The sequence below is a fragment of the Balaenoptera physalus genome, assembly GCF_965194825.1.
Source record: "Balaenoptera physalus genome assembly, chromosome: 16".
Classification (NCBI taxonomy): Eukaryota; Metazoa; Chordata; class Mammalia; order Artiodactyla; family Balaenopteridae; genus Balaenoptera; species Balaenoptera physalus.
This window is the reverse complement of record NC_138898.1, coordinates 26,808,331-26,825,902: the sequence shown is the minus strand read 5'-3', so window position 1 is coordinate 26,825,902 and position 17,572 is coordinate 26,808,331. Positions and strand designations below refer to the sequence as shown.

General features: G+C 47.3%; 1 protein-coding gene across 3 annotated transcripts in view; it reads left to right on the top strand.

The window, feature by feature from the left end:
* Positions 1 to 17,572, top strand: part of TM9SF4 (transmembrane 9 superfamily member 4) — a 54,770-nt gene that overhangs the window by 19,069 nt on the left and 18,129 nt on the right. For all 3 annotated transcript variants that reach the window (XM_082431886.1, XM_082431885.1, XM_082431887.1), the window contains exons 2-9: positions 3,027 to 3,140; positions 7,437 to 7,536; positions 12,303 to 12,471; positions 12,571 to 12,700; positions 13,924 to 14,047; positions 15,547 to 15,665; positions 15,769 to 15,880; positions 17,221 to 17,291. In XM_082431886.1, coding sequence (XP_082288012.1) covers positions 3,027 to 3,140; positions 7,437 to 7,536; positions 12,303 to 12,471; positions 12,571 to 12,700; positions 13,924 to 14,047; positions 15,547 to 15,665; positions 15,769 to 15,880; positions 17,221 to 17,291 — 939 coding nt within the window. The remainder of the gene's footprint in view (positions 1 to 3,026; positions 3,141 to 7,436; positions 7,537 to 12,302; positions 12,472 to 12,570; positions 12,701 to 13,923; positions 14,048 to 15,546; positions 15,666 to 15,768; positions 15,881 to 17,220; positions 17,292 to 17,572) is intronic.

Genomic DNA, 17,572 nt, shown 5'->3' with positions numbered 1-17,572 from the left:
AACATAACTTTAAAAAAGAGGGGCGTATCTTGCTGAGCAGGGTTCTGTCCCCTGCTTTTTCTACATAAATCTAAAGCTTGAATATTCCTACTCAAGAAGTATATCATCATGTTTAATGACTACATAAAAGGATAAGTGGTTACACCATAATTTAACCCATTCCACTAACATTGGACATTTTACTATTGTAAGTTGTGAACTATTTCACTATTTTAAATAACCCTGTGGCGAACATCCTTTTATGTACATTTTGGCATATTTGTCATATTTTTCTTAACATGTCTAGAAGTAGAATTGCAGGGTCAAAGAGTATGCACTTCTGGGGGACTTTTTTGAAGGGAGGATTTTGATAGCGTCAAGTTGCCCCCCAGAAATGTTTCAGTTTATAATCCCTCCAGCCATATGAAAATATCGAAACAGTGACATTTTAATATCTAAAACTAACAGTATCATCTTGGTATAGTCATTAATTCTAAACTGAACTTCTGAATTGCTTTTGGTTGCCAACTTATATTATTCAAAGATTCTAGCATATTGTGGAAATAATTCTTGGCCATTTTTCATCTGTTGATCCTTCCTCTAAGATAAATTGATTTGTGATTTGTTGATAGTGTCTATGTGTGAGGATTGTCTGTTTTCTGCATCATTTTTCAAAAATTTAGAGCTGGGTTATTATTTTTAAATGACTTTTGGCTGACATTTGATGTCGGTAATAGAGGGTTTGTCTTCCTTGCATTTAGTTAACTGGAATTCAGGTTCAAAGAGGAATTTGAGGAAAACAAAGGACAGGATTTATTTCTCTCACACAAAGCACTCAATCTAAGGACTGCCCAGTGAGGCCTAGCAAAGAGGGAGGGCTAGAATCTTCTGATGACTGGTCAAGTGGAGGAAATCCTCCACTTGATGGAGAGGAAATCAGAAGCTGTAACCAGCCCACAGTCAGTAGGCTTTCTCTCACAGAAAGAAAGAATAAAAATCTGTTTGTTGTTGCTGTATCAAGGCAAACCCATGCTACTAAAGGCTTCCCTTTGTACGTGCATGGAATATCTCCAGAGGGATTTTCAAGGAACTGGTGCTAGCAGTTGTCTGTGGGGAGCTGAAGAGGGAGGAAGATTAATTTTTCATGGTTATACCCATTTGTACTGTTTGAATTACTGGATTGGCCAAAAAGTTTGTTCGGGTTTTTCCATAATCTTCGCGAATATTTACTGTATATGTTTTGCTTTTTCAAAACTTTTTTAACCTAGTTATTTTTTTAAAAGCCTCTCTTACCCATGGTTATGTAATATGTTAACATTAGAGGAAAGTGGGTGAAGAGTATATGGGAACTCTCATAGTATATTCTGTAAACCTAAATTTATTTAAAAATAAAAAGTTAAAAAAAATGATAGAAGCGGGGAACATACTGACTTCCTATACAGAATCCTACCCCATGAGACACTTTTCACCTTTTTGTCTTGTCATTTCTTTTAAAGATCTTGCTTTCACCCCTAATTCTGCTGACCTTGTGATTACCAGATTCAATACAACTGTCTTAGCCATTTTTCACTGTTTTTGTTGGGGTCAGACTATTATTTCATATTTCATAATGCACATCAGCTGACAGATACTTATAAACATCACAGCAGATCAGAGGAAAGCACTCTATGAATATATTGCTTTTAAGAGTTTGACCAGGCTCTGTATCTAAACTAGTGCACAAGCTCAGAACCTTAAACTTTGAAAGCCAGTTTTCCTCAACTTGTGCTCCTGGTAAAAATACAGATGAGTCTACATTTTTGGCAAGCCCCCTGAGTGAGTGATTCTGATTCCCTATAACACTGAGTTCCAGAAAGAATCGTCTGAGAGGGTGTGTGTGTGTGTGTGTGGTGGTGATGGTGACTTGAAGGATGCGGGGACAAGGTGATCAGGAGGCTGTGGCCAGTGTCCGATGGGAGGAAATGAGGGTCTGAAATGCCACAGCGGTAAAAGGGGTGGAGAGAGAAGGTAGATGCAGCCGCGCAATTGAGTTGGTGATCCAGGTGCGTAGACAACAAAGTTCCTTGTTCAAGCCAGGCAGAGGGAAAGAAGCTCTTCTAGTACCTTGAGGGCGCGAAGCATATTAATGAAGGGAAAGAGATGCTTTGATGGGGTACTTCTTGAGGTGGGTAATTGATCTTTCTTGCCTTTGATTACCAGGTGCCAGGCACTGGGGACACAGTCCCTGCTCCCACAGAGATTACATTCGAGTGAAGGGAGACAGATAATACACAAGTAAACAGATATATATGTCCATGTCAATTAGCTAAGTCCACGAAGAGAAGTGGAGTAAGGGGTTGGAGAATGGGTAATAGGAGCCCTGAGGAGGCCATTTCAGACGGGCTAGTCAGTGGAGGCTTCTCTGAGGAAGTGGCATTTGAGAGAGACCTGAATGAAATAAGGGATGAGACATGAGCCAGGCAGGCACCTGTGGGAAGGGCATTCTGACGGAGGGAGCAGTGAAGGTGATGGCCCTGAGGGGGTGGAGAAGGACTTGCTGTCAGGAGACAACAAGAAGGCTGGTGTAAACGGAGCTGAGGAGGCAGAGGACGGGAGGCGGTGGGGTCAGGACAATTTTGGAGACGGTTTGTAGGAAAATGTATTGGTAACATTGCTTGCTTTCTGACAAAGCAAGCCTGTTGCTATGTAGAGAAATGGGAATTCATGGGACACTGTGGAGCTTTGTTTCCTGCTGGCCCAACAAGGCAGTGATACATGTGACATGATGAAAGGAACATTGCTCGAAGAGTGGGGAGCCGTGGCTCCTGTATTAGTCTGCCCTTTTGCCCTGCTGTTAATTACTGCGCTCAATTTGTGGCTCGTTTCTGGAAGTGCAGGATCAGTGCCTCATCGCACCCTTGGGGGCATTTAGAGGGTAGCCCTTGGGGGGCCTCAGGCTTCTCAGCGTGGGGATGAGACTGCGTCAGTTAAAGCAGATGTGACAGTGCCCCAGAGGGTTGTTCACCTCTTTCCCCCATTCCGACTGCCACCTCTCTTCTTCCAAGCAGGATTGGTTGCCGTGGTCCCTGCTGCTTCTCTCTCTCACGTGTGATACAGGGGCCTTCTATGTTCCTGGGGTCGCACCAATCAACTTCCACCAGAACGACCCTGTAGAAATCAAGGTAAGTGCGTTCCTGGTCTGCGGGAGCCTCTGTGCTGGGCAACCTGGCCAGAGGACTGTGGTGAGCTGGTCACGTCCCTCCTGTGGTTGCAGAGAACCCAGGCCAGTGCTGCTTAGCCTGGGAGGAAGAGGATTCACTGCGCACGGCTGGGGCGGAAGTGGTGTCCCTCGGGCCCCGCAGTGCCGGGATCTCCGCCTCTCCTCTCTCTCTGCCTCTGGCTGTCTCTGCATCTCTGCCTGTATGAGTGCATTCTCTCTCTCTCTGTCCCTCTCTCTCTTTCTCTTTGGCTCTGGCTCTGTTTCTGGTTCTTCTTGTGTCTTTGTTTCTCTCTCACTTTCACTCGCTTCTGTGTCCATCTCTTTCTTTGTCTCCATCTCTCTCAACCTGCCTCCTTCTCTGTGACATCTCTGCCTCTGTCCATCCTCCTCTCTGTTACCGGCTTTCTCTGCATAACTCATATCATCCGTGTATACGCAGCCTATTATGGCCTTTTTTTTAAATTTTAGCTTCTGCCAGGATTCTCCAGTTCAGTATTTCCAAACGGTGCACTGCATATCTGAGTGATGGTATATGAGATGATTTTAAGTGGCTGACACGTATGTTTTATTTTAATAGCTGTTTTCTTTTAATGATACTAGAAAATATAGCCATTACTTCAACTCATGATTTCATGGCTGTCGTTGGTTTTCCATTTTTAATAGTGTTAAAATGTTTGCTTCTTAAATAAAGGTATTTACCTGAAAATGAATCATATCCAAGAAAATAGCAGAATAAGTGGTAAGTAGATAGGGCAAGTTGGTGCATGAGTGATTAGGATTTGAAAGCGTTGCCCTAAATCAGAGTCCAGAAGAACATCCAACTGGGCCACCTCACCTTTTCAGCCTAGATGCCCACCTGTGGGTCAGTCACCTGTGACAGGGTTATGGGAGAGTCCTTTAAAATATGGTTGATCAGGGCAGTGGGCAGACTGGCACGTTGGTTAATGACTCGGACTCTTGCTGGCATTCTCAGAGCCCTAAACACGGCTGAGGGTTGGTGGTGGATCTTCTTGGATCTCATTTCCCAGGAAACAAACTCTAAGGTGGAGATTTGGTGCAAGAGATTTATTGGCTAGGCGCTCAGGGTCGGCAATTGGGAGGGAGTAAGGGAAGCAGGACTGGGCAGAGGGAGATATTAAGCTGTGATACAACAGAGTCCTGTGGAAGGCTCTGGAACTGGAGTGGCCAGCTGCAGAGTTCTCCCACATTGAGGCGAGGGGACTGGCCACCAGACAAGGGGTGTGACCTTGTACCAGAGCTCCCAGCTATAGGGACTCCTCTCTACCATCACCCGAATATAACCACCCTTAATACTTTGGGTTATTTTTCTTAGTCTTTTTTTCTGTGCAGTGTTTACAGTGTAGGGTACTCGGCATTCTCACGCTTCCATAAACCCCCAGCTTCTAGACTACCACATTGGTCCCCCATAGGCAAAATAACGTACAGTTGAAGTTTTTAAGTAGTCCTTCAAATCCTTAGTGATTCTGTACAAAGGACTAGCAAAACTTATAAAGTAATGAAAATAAATTCTGCTCCTAAAATGTACATTTCTTGTTGATGGGAACCACATCTTTACTGGTCTGTGCAAAAGCAAAGCAGTGAGATTGTGTGAAAATAAAGTTTTTATCCTGTCCTAAGCATCACAGTGTTCAAAAGGGGGAACAGAAGCCCAGAAAATCACAAAGGGCCATCCACCTGACATGCTGTCATGTGCCTTTGTTTGCCACCACATTTTGGGCATTTACAAAATTACCAATTGCTACATGTCATGCTTATTTGGGGCATTAGATGCAAGCAACTTTTCATTATCCAGGGGGAGTTAACCAGTTTAGAGGTTAAAAATATAATACATTTGTGGAAAAACGAAAACTACCACGAATCAAGTTCTACAAGGGCTGGGATATTATCTTTCTCGGTTACTGCTGCGTCACCAGCTCCTAGTACATAGCCTGGTAGGGTGGATACATACATACGATCAATGCCTATTAGAAAGTGTCTGCATTTAGAACTGTGTAGTAGTAACAAGCAAATGCGCCATTCCATGTGTTGCATTACTGTGAGCATCCCTCTTCCTTGGAAGTCAGACTTGTAATTTTCGGGAACAATAATTAAAGTCACCTTTATTGAGGATTATTTACATGCCAGGCATTACGCATGGCTTAGCTCAAGATGCCCCCCAAGAGCCCTGTGAGGCAGATACTGTATGTTTTAGGGATTTACTGAACATTTTACAGTTATGGAAACTGAGGCCCGAGGAAGTGAACCAACTTGCCCAAGGTCACATTGTGAGGGAGACATAGGGTTAGTTCAGAGCCCGGCTCTTAACCACCGCAGTACCCTTCCTCCCAGTGCCTCTGCCAGAAGCCCCCTCCAGAGCAAAGCTTGTGGCATGGGGAGGACAGGGTAGTTCTGGCTTCAGTCCTGCCAAGCGGGGCATGTGAGAGCGTACACCTTGGGTGGGAAGGGAGAGGGCAGGAGGGGACATAAAGGTGAGACTCAGTTTCTTTGTAATGTGGATTCTTTTTTGATTGTCCAGAAGGAGAGAAAGCTAAGAAACGCAAAATAACAGGCTGTTATAACAGACAATAACTTTTTGGTCATTTTGCCTCAAGCAGTTCATGAAATGCTTAATAGAGGTCCCCCGTCCTTCAATCCAACATCTAAAAGCTCTGAAACTTAGAGTTTTTCTAAACTCATTGTAGGCGAGACCTGACCTGAACTGTTTATTAACTTTATTTTTCCCACTTAGTATGAATATTTTTGCATTTCCTTGTCATTGAATGTGGGGTACTGCTCCAGACCCAGCTGGGGGGTGTTATAAAACCCATGGTTTTATAATATACCACATTGCTCTTTTAAAATTAGAAAAATTCCTAATTCCAAAGCAAGAGTTTTAAGTAAGGATTGTGGACCTGGATTCTAAAAATTATTTATACTCTCAGATGGTGTATGAGGAATGGTTAATAGTTTTTAAATAGCAAAGATAATTTTAGTTGCATTTAAGTTAAAATTTGGGACTTCCCTGGCTGTCCAGTGGTTAAGACTTCGCCTTCCAATGCAGGGGGTGCGGGTTTGATCCCTGGTCAGGGAGCTCAGATCCCACATGCCTCGCCGCCAAAAAACCAAAACATAAGACAGAAGCAGTATTGTAACAAATTCAATAAAGACTTTAAAAATGGTCTACATCAAAAAAATCTTTAAAAAAAAAAAAAAGGTCCACATCAAAAAAAAAACTTTAAAATAATTAATTAATTAATTAATTTTTTTTTTTTGCAACATTTTGATTGGTTCTATTTTATCCATGTTTTAGGGAGTTGTCTGTGGCTGTCACTGTTTCCAGAGCTGCATTCTGTGTGCTTGCATCACTTCCTAAATGTTCTTCTTCATGGTCTTCTTAAACTTCGTCTTTGATGGTTGCATAATATTTAATTGAACGATTATATTGTGGTTTATTGACCAATTTCCCATTATGGGGCTTTTAGCTGTTTTTCCATTTTTTTCTCTCTTTTTTCATTGTGCAAACATTTATTGAGCATGTACTGTGTACCTAGATCTGTAGGCACGGTGGTTACATAGGTAAGCGAGACACATATGGTCCTTGCCCTCATGGAGCTTAATCTTAAATTCTAGTAGGGGAGACTGATTTCTCTGGAAAACAAAAACAAAAACATAAAATAATTACATTTTATCAGACGTGCTACAAAGATAACTAGAAGTGTTGAAATACAGAAGATGAGGGAATTCCTTTGATAAGATGATTAGGAAAGGACTCGAAGGTGAGGGGATTTAAGCTGAGACCAAATGTGAGAAGGAGGCAGCGAGTCGGGCAGAGAGGAGCAGGTTGAAAGCCTGAAGCAGGAGAGGGCTGGCCGGGCTCAGGGAACTAGAGGCAAAAGACCACTGTGGTTAGGAATGAGGAGGGAGCTCTTTGTTCCTAAGTTTCTTCCCTTATTTGGAGTTATTTCCTTAGGAAAGATGCCCAGAAGTGAAATTATAGGGTCAAAGGATATCAGCATGTTAAGGACTCTGAGTATATATTGGATTTGGTTGTGATTTTAAACAAAATCTATAATGTAATCTAAAACTAGTGAACTGTGAAATAATTGTATAGTATACCAGAGTTGTGTCTGCTGCGGTTAGTTTGCTTATTAGGTAATAATGCCGAGTATACTAAAGATGAGTGGGTACCAGGGAGGATTACTGGAACAGTCATCTTGATTTCTGGGTTGAGGAATAATGGCCTCTCTTCTCCCACTAGGCTGTGAAGCTCACCAGCTCTCGCACCCAGCTGCCTTATGAATACTACTCACTGCCCTTCTGCCAGCCCAGCAAAATAACCTACAAGGCAGAGAATCTGGGTAAGTTCTTCTCTCACACTGCTGTCACGCTATCCCAAAGAGGAACCCAGATCTTTTCATAATGTTAATAGCAGTTAACCCTTATATAGCACCTACCGTGTGCTGCACAACATTCTACATAGTTTATATACAGATTAGCTTATTTAATCCTCATAACATCCTGAAGGAGGTAGTTGTGGTGTTTATTCCCATTTTACAGGGTAAGTGACTTGCCTCTGGTTATACTGTTAATTAATGGCTAAACTGGGCTTGGAATCCATGTAGTCAGGCTTCAGAGCTGGAGCCCTTAGCTACTGCTCCGACTGGCTCTCCTTGATTTCTAGATATCCCCTTCTGTTTCTTGCGGCTTCTGTAACCTGCTCTGCTTTTAATTAAAAGAATGAGTGATTATCTCTGGCCCTAATGGAAGCAGGGACATCACCATAGTTCTTGCTAAGCTGTGCAGGCCTTGCCTCAAATAATGTGTGAAGCACCCAGTGCAGTGTCTGGCATGTGTGTTCATAAATAGCAGCCATTTTATTTTAATTCAGATAATTCTTTGCTGGAATTTCAGGCTTAAAGGAAAAGACATTTGGTGGCCTCTATTGAGGACATGATTATTAGTACATACTCTGCCATCTCAGTGTTAAGTCCTGGAGATAAAAACTTGGAAGGATGCCCTCCCTGACTTCAAGGAACTTAAGAGACTTTCCTGTTCTCTTATAGCTTAGGGAGGGGAAAGGAGAGAACTGGCTCTTGAGCAGTCCCCTGAAAGGGCTGCCTTCTCCATCGGGGCTACCCATGGCTCAGATGTTTCCAGAACCCCTAGCCAACAGGTGTACCTACTGCCAGGTATTGGATGTCCCAGACCAGCTGGGGCAGGCCTCGACCAAAAGCAGGCAGCACCGCCAGTCCCGAAGTCTCGCCTTGTGCAGTTGGACGGAGGTCGGTCTCGGGGCCTGGACTGCTCCTGCTGCCTGCCGCTTACCCTTCTTTTCTCTCCACACCATGCCGTGCCCCGGCCACCTTGCCGCTGCTGGGAAGCCTGACCTGCTGTGTCCTCCAGACCCCTCACAGCAGCTCCTCCCTTCCCCTGTGAGCTGGTGTGGCTTCATCTACAGCCCAAGGCTGAGCAGTTGGGCACACCTCAGTGTGATGCTGCGTGACCTTAACCTCCGTGAAGCTGGGGAATGTTCCTGCCTCATAGAAATGGAAACTTCCGTGTACAAAAGTTATCCTGACACAGTGTATCTCATTCCAGCTTTGTGTGGTGCCTCCCTCTGTGGCCTAGGGGCTCTTTGAGCAGCGGGATCATGTCTTACATGTCTCTCTCTGCCACTTCTGACCCAGTGTCTGACACATAGTTGTCATTCAGTAAAAGTTATTGTCCTCCCTGAGTGGAGCAGAAACAGCCTTGATTGGGTGCCTGTTGGGTCGCAAGCCTTGTACTCTACGTCCTCATCATCATCACTGTTAATACTTAAAGGGCTCTAACAATGAGCCGGGCATTGTTCTAAGCACGTCTGTGCTTACCTTAGTTAATTCTCACAACAGCCCTCTGACGTAGCTACTCTTACTATCCCCTTATCACAGATAAGGGAAGTGAGGCACAGGAGGTGAAGTCACTTGCTACAGGTCACTCACCAAGTTGGTGGCAGAGCCCAGGAACTCTGGCTTCAGGGTCCATAGCCTTAAGCAGTACACTCTGCGCACTGTCTTACTTGGTTCCAACTGTAACTCAGCAAAGCCAGGTATGATGGCCCCCATGCCATAGTAGAGGGCACAGTAGCTTCAGAGGTTTGAAAAACTTGCTTGTGGTCACATGGTCAATGGGTAGAGAAATTGAGATCTTAACCCAGGTTTTTTAACTCTAAAAACAGAATTCTTTCTGTTGTCCAGACTGCCTTTTCCAGAAAGGTTCATTTGGGCTGTCCAAGGGCTGTGCTCCTGATTATCATGTTGGTGGAGATTCATATCGTGGCGGGGGGGGGGGCGGGGGGGGCATGTCTGCGGCAGAAGTACTGGAATATAACATCAGACTCGCTTAGAGGGTCCACTCAGCTTGTTGCTCGTTTAGTGTGGCTGGCTGTCTGCTCCCAGCTTTAAAAATTAGAATGAATACTTCCGTATTAGAAGTGAGCTGTTCCAGGCCAGTATGTCCTCTTTCTTAGTTTAAATGTATCAATAATTTCTAAATATCAAGAAATGATACCCACCTTACTTGATCTTCAGCCCTGTTCCTCTCTCTGTATGTTCTTTCTTTCCTCAAGTGAGTTCCTTATTGACCTTACTGAAAAGAAGTGAGTGGTAGGGCATGGTGTAGAGGAAAGAGCCCAGGGGCTTAACACTACCACAGTCACTGTCATAGGCTAGTCACTATCTGGGTCTGGTTCTCAGCATTGTCATCTGTAAAATGGCAGAGGATGACCCAGATCATTTCAGCAGTGGACCATGCAGATATCTTATTGGTGTTCTTGCCCTCCCACTGGCCAGTCCATCCCTGGGTTTTGCATACTCACCTGCATAACTAGCCTTCTAAAGGAGGGGGAAAGTGGGGGAGAGGTGTAGAGACCTTCATCCAGGCCCCTTTTTACCCTCCCCCCTCTCCTGAGTGGCCTCATCCACACTTGTCAGAGTGCTACTTTGCACAGCTGAGTGGTTCTCCCCACTGTGGTAAAGCCTGTGGCCCTGCCACTTACCATCTGTATCCCAACAACTCACAGCTTCTATCTATAGATAGCCCTGACCTTTCCTCTGACCCTCATATTTGGATATCTGACTGCCTGCTTGACATAGCCACTTGACATATCCAAACTGAAAAAATGCCTTCAGTCTAAATTTGCTGTTTTTCCCATTTTCCCCCCAACTGGAACTTGGTTGTAGAAGCCTCATAGTCTTCCTGATATGCACCACTCCTCACTCATCCTTTGTGTCAGCCAGCACCAACCCCCCTAGATTTCACCTCCTCAGTAGCTCCTGAATCTGTGTACTTGTTTCCACCCTCACTATACCCTCTAATCCAGCCACCATCACCGCCCACTTGCATAGCTGACTGCCATCGCCCCCAGCCAGTTCCGTGCATCTTCGATATTTTCTTCACAAAACAGCCAGAGTGATCTGTAACCAGAACTGGATAATGTCTTCTGCTGCCCCTGTTAGAAACCCTTTATTGGTTTTTGTGGCTCTCTTGATAGAGATCAAACTTCCCGTTGGCCCACAGGCCCCCTGAGGTCCAGCTCCGGCCCGTCTCTCCAGCGCGCCTCAAGTCACCCTTGCTGTGTGCACTACAGCCGCACAGGCCTCTTACGTTTACTGCATCGTCCCCCTGCCTTCCCCCCGCCCCCCAACCAGGCAGGGAGCCTTTGTGCGTGCTGTTCCCTTCTGTCTAGAATAGTCTTCCCCTATCTCTTTGCCTAGTTAAGGCTCTCTTCCTTTAGAGCTCACTTCAAGCATTACTTCCTCAGAGAAGCTGTCCTAGACCTACTCCCCCACATCTAGAGCAAGTTCCTCATATTGTACTGTATCTTCTCATTATCCTGATTAATCAATCTGTCTTTCCACTAGACCATAAGCTCCATATGTCTGTTCAACATTATTTCTCCAGAGCCCAGCATATAACCAATATCCAGTGGATGTTTGGGAAGGAATGAATGAATGAACGAATGAATGACTAGGCCAAGAGTCCCACATCAAGTGGGTCCACACTGGTAGGCAGCTGTTATACCAGGCGTGTGTGGGCATTAGTGCCGCCTGTGGGCTTTGGTAGGTCTCCTTCGGCTTGCGCCAGTTCCACCTCATCCCAGTAGAAGTGTTAGAATGGCTCAGAATGAAATCACCGTTGGGTTTAGTTGATAGGCCCTAACTGCTCGGTGCCTGCTCTTGGGATGTCTGGCAGCAGGTTTCTCTGAGGCAGTAGGCATGCAAGGCGTGTGCCAGTTCGTTAAGTTAAAAAGATGTTTTGGCTGAAAAATCTCAGGTGCTGCATTTTACCCTACCTCCCTTCCTCCCTGAACCAGGATCTGAAGATGGAGAAATAAATAGGAAACATTATCTGCCCTTAAAGAGCTCATAATGAGGTATGAGGACAAAAACTTAACCCATCAACATATTGTACAAAGTCACATCACTGACATATGAAAAGGTGCAGAAGTGATGCTGGTGATAAAGATAGTATTTGTTGTCTTCCCACTCTGTGCCTGGTACTTTATTTCTCACTGTAACCCTGTGAGATGGGTACTATTATCCCCATTTTACAGATGAGGAAATTGAGGCTCATTGAGGTTAAGGTACTTACCAAGACTGCTAAGCTAGTCAGTGGCAGAGCCAGGGTTCAGTAGCCCTCTCTTCACCACTGTACGATGCTGCCTCTGTGCAGAGGGCAATCCGAGGAGGGAGTGACGAACTCAGTCCTGAGGAGGTCAGGAAGGGCTTCTCGGAGAGTGGAATAGAAGCTGAGCTTGAAGGGTGAGGACGAGTTTCCCAGGAACGTGGGGCAGGGAATGGCACTCCAGGCAAAGGAAACGACATGAGGCCCAGAGGCACAGAATGACGTGGCATGTTTGACGTGCTCTGAAGAGTCTGGTGGTGCTAGAGCACAGAGGGAGAGGAGGGACAACAAGGGGGCGTCAGGTGGGCAAGCCTGGCCTGAACAGGCAGGGTAATGCATTGAGTGCCAGGCTGCAGGACTGCTGAAGGCCCTGCAGGTGGGCCCTGTGTCTCCGTGGCTCTGCTGACCTCAGCAACCTCAGGGCTGAAGCTCTGAGCTCCATCTGTCTCTCTTATGGCAGGAGAGGTGCTGAGAGGGGACCGGATTGTCAACACCCCTTTCCAGGTTCTCATGAACAGCGAAAAGAAGTGTGAGGTTCTGTGCAGCCAGTCCAACAAGCCGGTGATCCTGACCGTGGAACAGAGCCGGCTCGTGGCCGAGCGGATCTCCGAGGACTACTATGTCCACCTGTGAGTTGTCCTCTGCTCCCTGCCGGCGTCGAGTTCCCATAGGGGAGGGCGCTGAGGGAGAGGCGGTCTGAGGGACTGAGTGGGGCCTTGGGTTTCCAGCATTGCAGACAACCTGCCTGTGGCCACCCGGCTGGAACTCTACTCCAACCGCGACGGCGATGACAAGAAGAAAGAGAAAGACGTGCAGTTTGAACACGGCTACCGGCTCGGCTTCACGGATGTCAACAAGGTAGAGTGTCTTGATGTGCTCAGAGGGCTGGGGGAGCCACTCCCCAAAGTCACGAGCACTTGGGGCCACAGGGGAGGGGGAAACATGTAGCTCTAGGCTTAGAAAAGGTGGGGATGGCCAAGACAAGTTCCTCCTGGTGCCCCCGGCCATGGCCTGTCAGAAGTCTGAGTGCTGTGGGCAGGGCTCTGGCGGATGATACACAGGAGGTGGAAGGCACAGTGCCTGAAGACTCAGATTCCACATGATTATATGGATTATAAGATTAACCACCCCCCCCCCAAAAAAAAGAAGTCTGGAATTTCATCAGTATGTAAGAGGGAGAGCCCAGGAGTGGTCAAGAGCATGCGGGTTCCCTGGGTTTTGAATCCTGCCTTCACCACTTACTAGTTGGTGAGTGACCTTAAGCCTACCTCTTTCACCTCTCTAAGCCTTGGGTTCCTTATCTGTAAAATGTATGTTATAGCCATACCTGCCTTTTGGGGTTGTCATGCAGAGTAAATCAGATAATCTGTGTAAGCACTTCATAGCACAGCCACTGAGAAATATGCTAATGGCATTGATTGTAACAGTGATCCTCTTATATTTGTCATTTTCTAAACTGAACACATATTACTTAGGGAATAAAGAACAAAAGCGTTTCTTCTGAGGCACAATCCCTGTCCTCCAAGGGCTTCTTTCATAACTGGGAAGAGAACTGATAGTGTCATATCCTGGATCTTAAGTCCCAATCCTGACCGGGCCAGTGCTTTGACGGTCAATGCCAGAGGAGTTCAGAGGGAGCTAATGTGCGTTCAGGTTGTCACGGAGGAGGTGGGCCTTGAAAAGTAGGTAGGCTTGAGCTGAGTGAAGTTGGGACGGCATTCTAGTTAAGTGAATCCCGTGAACGGCGTTCAGGGTGGGGACTGTTCACGGGGCAGGGAGGGACCCAGGGAGACCAGGCGAACTAACATGTCTGAGAGGGTGACGACAGCTGGGTATGTTAGGGTGACAGAAGGCCTTGAACACCAGCCTAAGGGGTCTGAACTTGTACCTAGTAAGCCCCACAGAGCCCTGGAGGGTTCATGAGTAACAGGTTGCTATAAGAGCAGTGTTTTTGGAACATTGGTACAGTTGGGTCTGCTAGATGAGGGAAGGGACCTCATACCTGGTTGGTCACCCTGTGTGATTTTTCTGGTGGTTTCTTGGCTCCTAGCTATTTTGTTCTCTTTGTTGCTCTGTCTTAGATCTACCTGCACAATCACCTCTCGTTCATCCTTTACTACCACCGGGAGGACCTGGAAGAGGACCAGGAGCACACATACCGCGTCGTCCGCTTCGAGGTGATTCCCCAGAGCATCAGGCTGGAGGGTGAGTGGGGAGGTGTGACCAGAGGGGCAGGGCTGGACGGGCCTGGGCTTCCACACCCAGGGTCTTTGCACCCTTGATTCCTGAAATGGCTGATAGGCCCCAGTGTGGCATATGGGCCCAGCGAAGGTAGGGTCACTACATTCCCATTAGAGAAGGTGAGGGGCAATGGGAGAGCTGACATGTTGTCTCCTGGCCTGGCACAGCACCTTACCAGTTTACCACCTCCCAGCCACCCCGGGAGGTATGTGCTGATTATGATAGGAGCCAGAGGCTCAGAGAGGTCAGTGACGTGGCCAAGACCAAACAGCAGTTTGGGGCTTTGCTGGGCCTATCATAAGAACCAGCCAGCTCAAGAGCAAAGGGTTGAAGAACAAGGGGCAGGGGTACCGACAGAGCTGTTGGGCAGCAGGTTTCTGTGTTTCTGCTCCTCTGTGTGGGTGATTGGCGTAGACTAAACTCGGCCCCGGGTCAACAGTTGTGCAGGAATTTGAGAGCCCAGGCCCAGCCCTGTGGGCCTGACAGGATCTGGTCGGCCTCACCTTGCCTGGCAGCCCTAGCTCACCACAGGGTGCACTTCCATTTAGCATGCCTGGCCTTTTGTCCACAGTGGTGGTGAGTTTCTGGAGTTTTTTTAAGCTGTGGAACCTCATAGTCAAACAAAGTCATATGCGGAAGTCTTATGTAAAACATAGACCTTGCACTTTCGGGGCATCATACTGCCTCTCCTCCCGTCTGTGTCATGGTTACAGCTTGACATTTACTGTGTGAGTGTTTGACAGCAGCTGCTCCCCCACTGGCTCTTCGAAGTTAGAGACCCTGTCTCCTTTTCTCACCACTTTCTCTCCAGCACAGTACCTGGCACATAGTAGGTGCTTATTTATTGTATGTTTGTTGGCTGAATGAATGGACAGATAGCAAGATGAACAAATGTGTAAATGAAGGAAGGAAGCATCTGAGTGATTGAATTACTAAAGTGCCAGGACTCTGGGGACTAAATGAGTGAGTGAACGTATGAGAGAGTGAGTCAGTGTTGTTTTTGCCTGTTGAATGGGACGGATTGAATGAGCAAATGAATGTTTGAATTGAGTGAAGGAAGAATTCATTTGACTAAATAGGGACTCAGACCCCTCCCCACAAACACCTCTCTGCAGCCCCTGAGGCCCTTTGGAAAGTCAGGGCTCTGGGAAGCACAGTTTTTTGTTTCTTTTTTGTTTTTGTTTTTTCATCTTTATTGGAGTATAATTGCTTTACAATGCTGTGTTAGTTTCTGCTGTACAACAAAGTGAATCAGCTCTATGTATACCTATGTCCCCTCCCTCTCGGGGCTCCCTCCCACCCTCCCCATCCCACCCAAGGGAGCACAGTTTTAAAGCTCTAGTTGCCATCTGTTCTCTCAGCCACTGCTCCGCAGCACGCTGCCTCTGAGGGCACCCGCAGAACAGTCCCTGGGTAGTGGCACCAGCCCTTGCAGGAACAGACTGAGTCTCTGTCTCTCACAGACCTCAAAACAGACGAGAAGAGCTCATGCACCCTGCCTGAGGGTACCAACTCCTCGCCCCAAGAAATTGACCCTTCCAAGGAGAATCAGCTGTACTTCACCTACTCTGTGCACTGGGAGGTGAGAAGGGGCTGGAGCCCACAGCAGGGGAGGAGGGCTCTGGTCCGGGCAGGAGTTGTCAAGGTGGAGGCCTGACTCTCAAGTGCTTCCTCCCCACCGCCAGGAGAGTGACATCAAATGGGCCTCTCGCTGGGACACCTACCTGACCATGAGTGATGTACAGATCCACTGGTTTTCCATCATTAACTCCGTCGTGGTGGTCTTCTTCCTGTCAGGTGAGAGAGCTGTGGGTTGGAGGGTGGAGAGGACAAGGGGGTGAGGGATGAGGGGCTGTGGTGTCACATCACTCCCAGGGGACTTCTAGGGTGTCCTTGGAGCCAAGCATAGGTCAAAAGCAGACATTAGGGCTCTGTGCAAGGCATCAGTACACAGAGGTAAACAAGATTCACCCTCTACTCTGGAGAGCTCCCTAGGGGAAGACTGTGCCGCCTCTTCATGCACACCTTCATTGACTCATTCAACAGTGTTTCGTCGTTGCTCGTCCTATTCGGGCCCCATGCCGCATGCTAGATGTGGTGTTGAGCAAGCCCAACCCAGTCTCTGCCCTCACGGTCTGTATTCTGGGGGCAGGAGAGAGACAGGAGAGCACAGAAGTAGTGGGGTTCCAGATAGTGCTAAGTGCTGTGAAGCATGTGCATGGCTGTTGAGGAAAGGGTGAAGGCTGCTTTAGAGAAGACCTCTCTGAATGAGGAGCCACCATTCAGAGACCTAGGGAAAGACGGTTCCAGCAAGGGTCACGGCCCTGCAGTGCGCCAGGCTTGGTGAGAAGCCAGAAGGCAAGAGGGCAGTGAGCAGGGTGAGGGTGGTTGTCAGAGGCAGAATGAAACTGATCGTTTCAGTATCAGGAGAAGTAAAGATAATGCTGTCTTTATTAAACATTTACCCAGGGGCCAGCTGCTGTGCTAATAAACACTTTACACGCATCCCCATCCTCGCAGCCCCGTGAGCTAAGCCAAAAAGCATTAAGTTAGCTCAAGGTCCTACAACCCATTGTCTTAACCACTACACTGTGCTGCCTAGATAGGTAAACAGGGTGCTGTGCAAGTACAAATGGGGGTGCCTCTGAACTGTTTGGGGTGTTGAGAGGAGAAGATGTCTTGAAGTGTGAGTAGGAGTTAGGACAGAGTGGGGCATTCGGGTAAAGGGAACAGCCTGGGTTACAGGCACGCAGGTGAGAGAGAGATGGGGCTGTGACCTGATAACTAAAAGCAACAAATAACCAGAGGCAAGTGAGAGGCGAGCCTGGGAGGAGGTGAGGCTGGAGAGGCTGGAAGGACCAAGCCCTGGAGGAGCTGGGATGCTGTTCTCCCTGGAATACAAGCGGTGTCCTGTGACTGCCTCCGCCCATCCCAGCAGCTCATTCTTCCCCCTCCTTGGGGGGTGACCCTCTGTTTCCCCTGCCCTGTAGCTGGGGTGGAGCTATGCCCAGGAGAGGACCTGGGGCGGCTGCATAGCCAGTTCCCTCTAGAGGAAGCCACGCGTGCCCAGAGGGCAAGCAGCATGGAAGACTCCTTTGCTGACGATTCCTCTTCTTCCCCGCCCCTGTTTGTTTCAGGCATCCTGAGTATGATTATCATTCGGACCCTCCGGAAGGACATCGCCAACTATAATAAGGAGGATGACATTGTACGAGGTCTTGGCTGGGGAGGGATGGACTTGCAGAGGGAGGGCAGTCTAGCAGTGGGGCTCTGGACCTACCAGACCAGGACGCGCACATGCGCGTGCGCACGCACATGCCTCTCTGTGTGTGTGTTATCATTCATAGCATAAACCAAATATTGAAAAGGAAAACAAAATGTTTAATGACCCAAAGTGATGGGGCTAAGGCTTTCTAATTTCTAAGCGTAAAAACAATGGAAGAAATCACAGAAAGAAAACTGGTTTAATTTGACCTTAATCCTGCATGT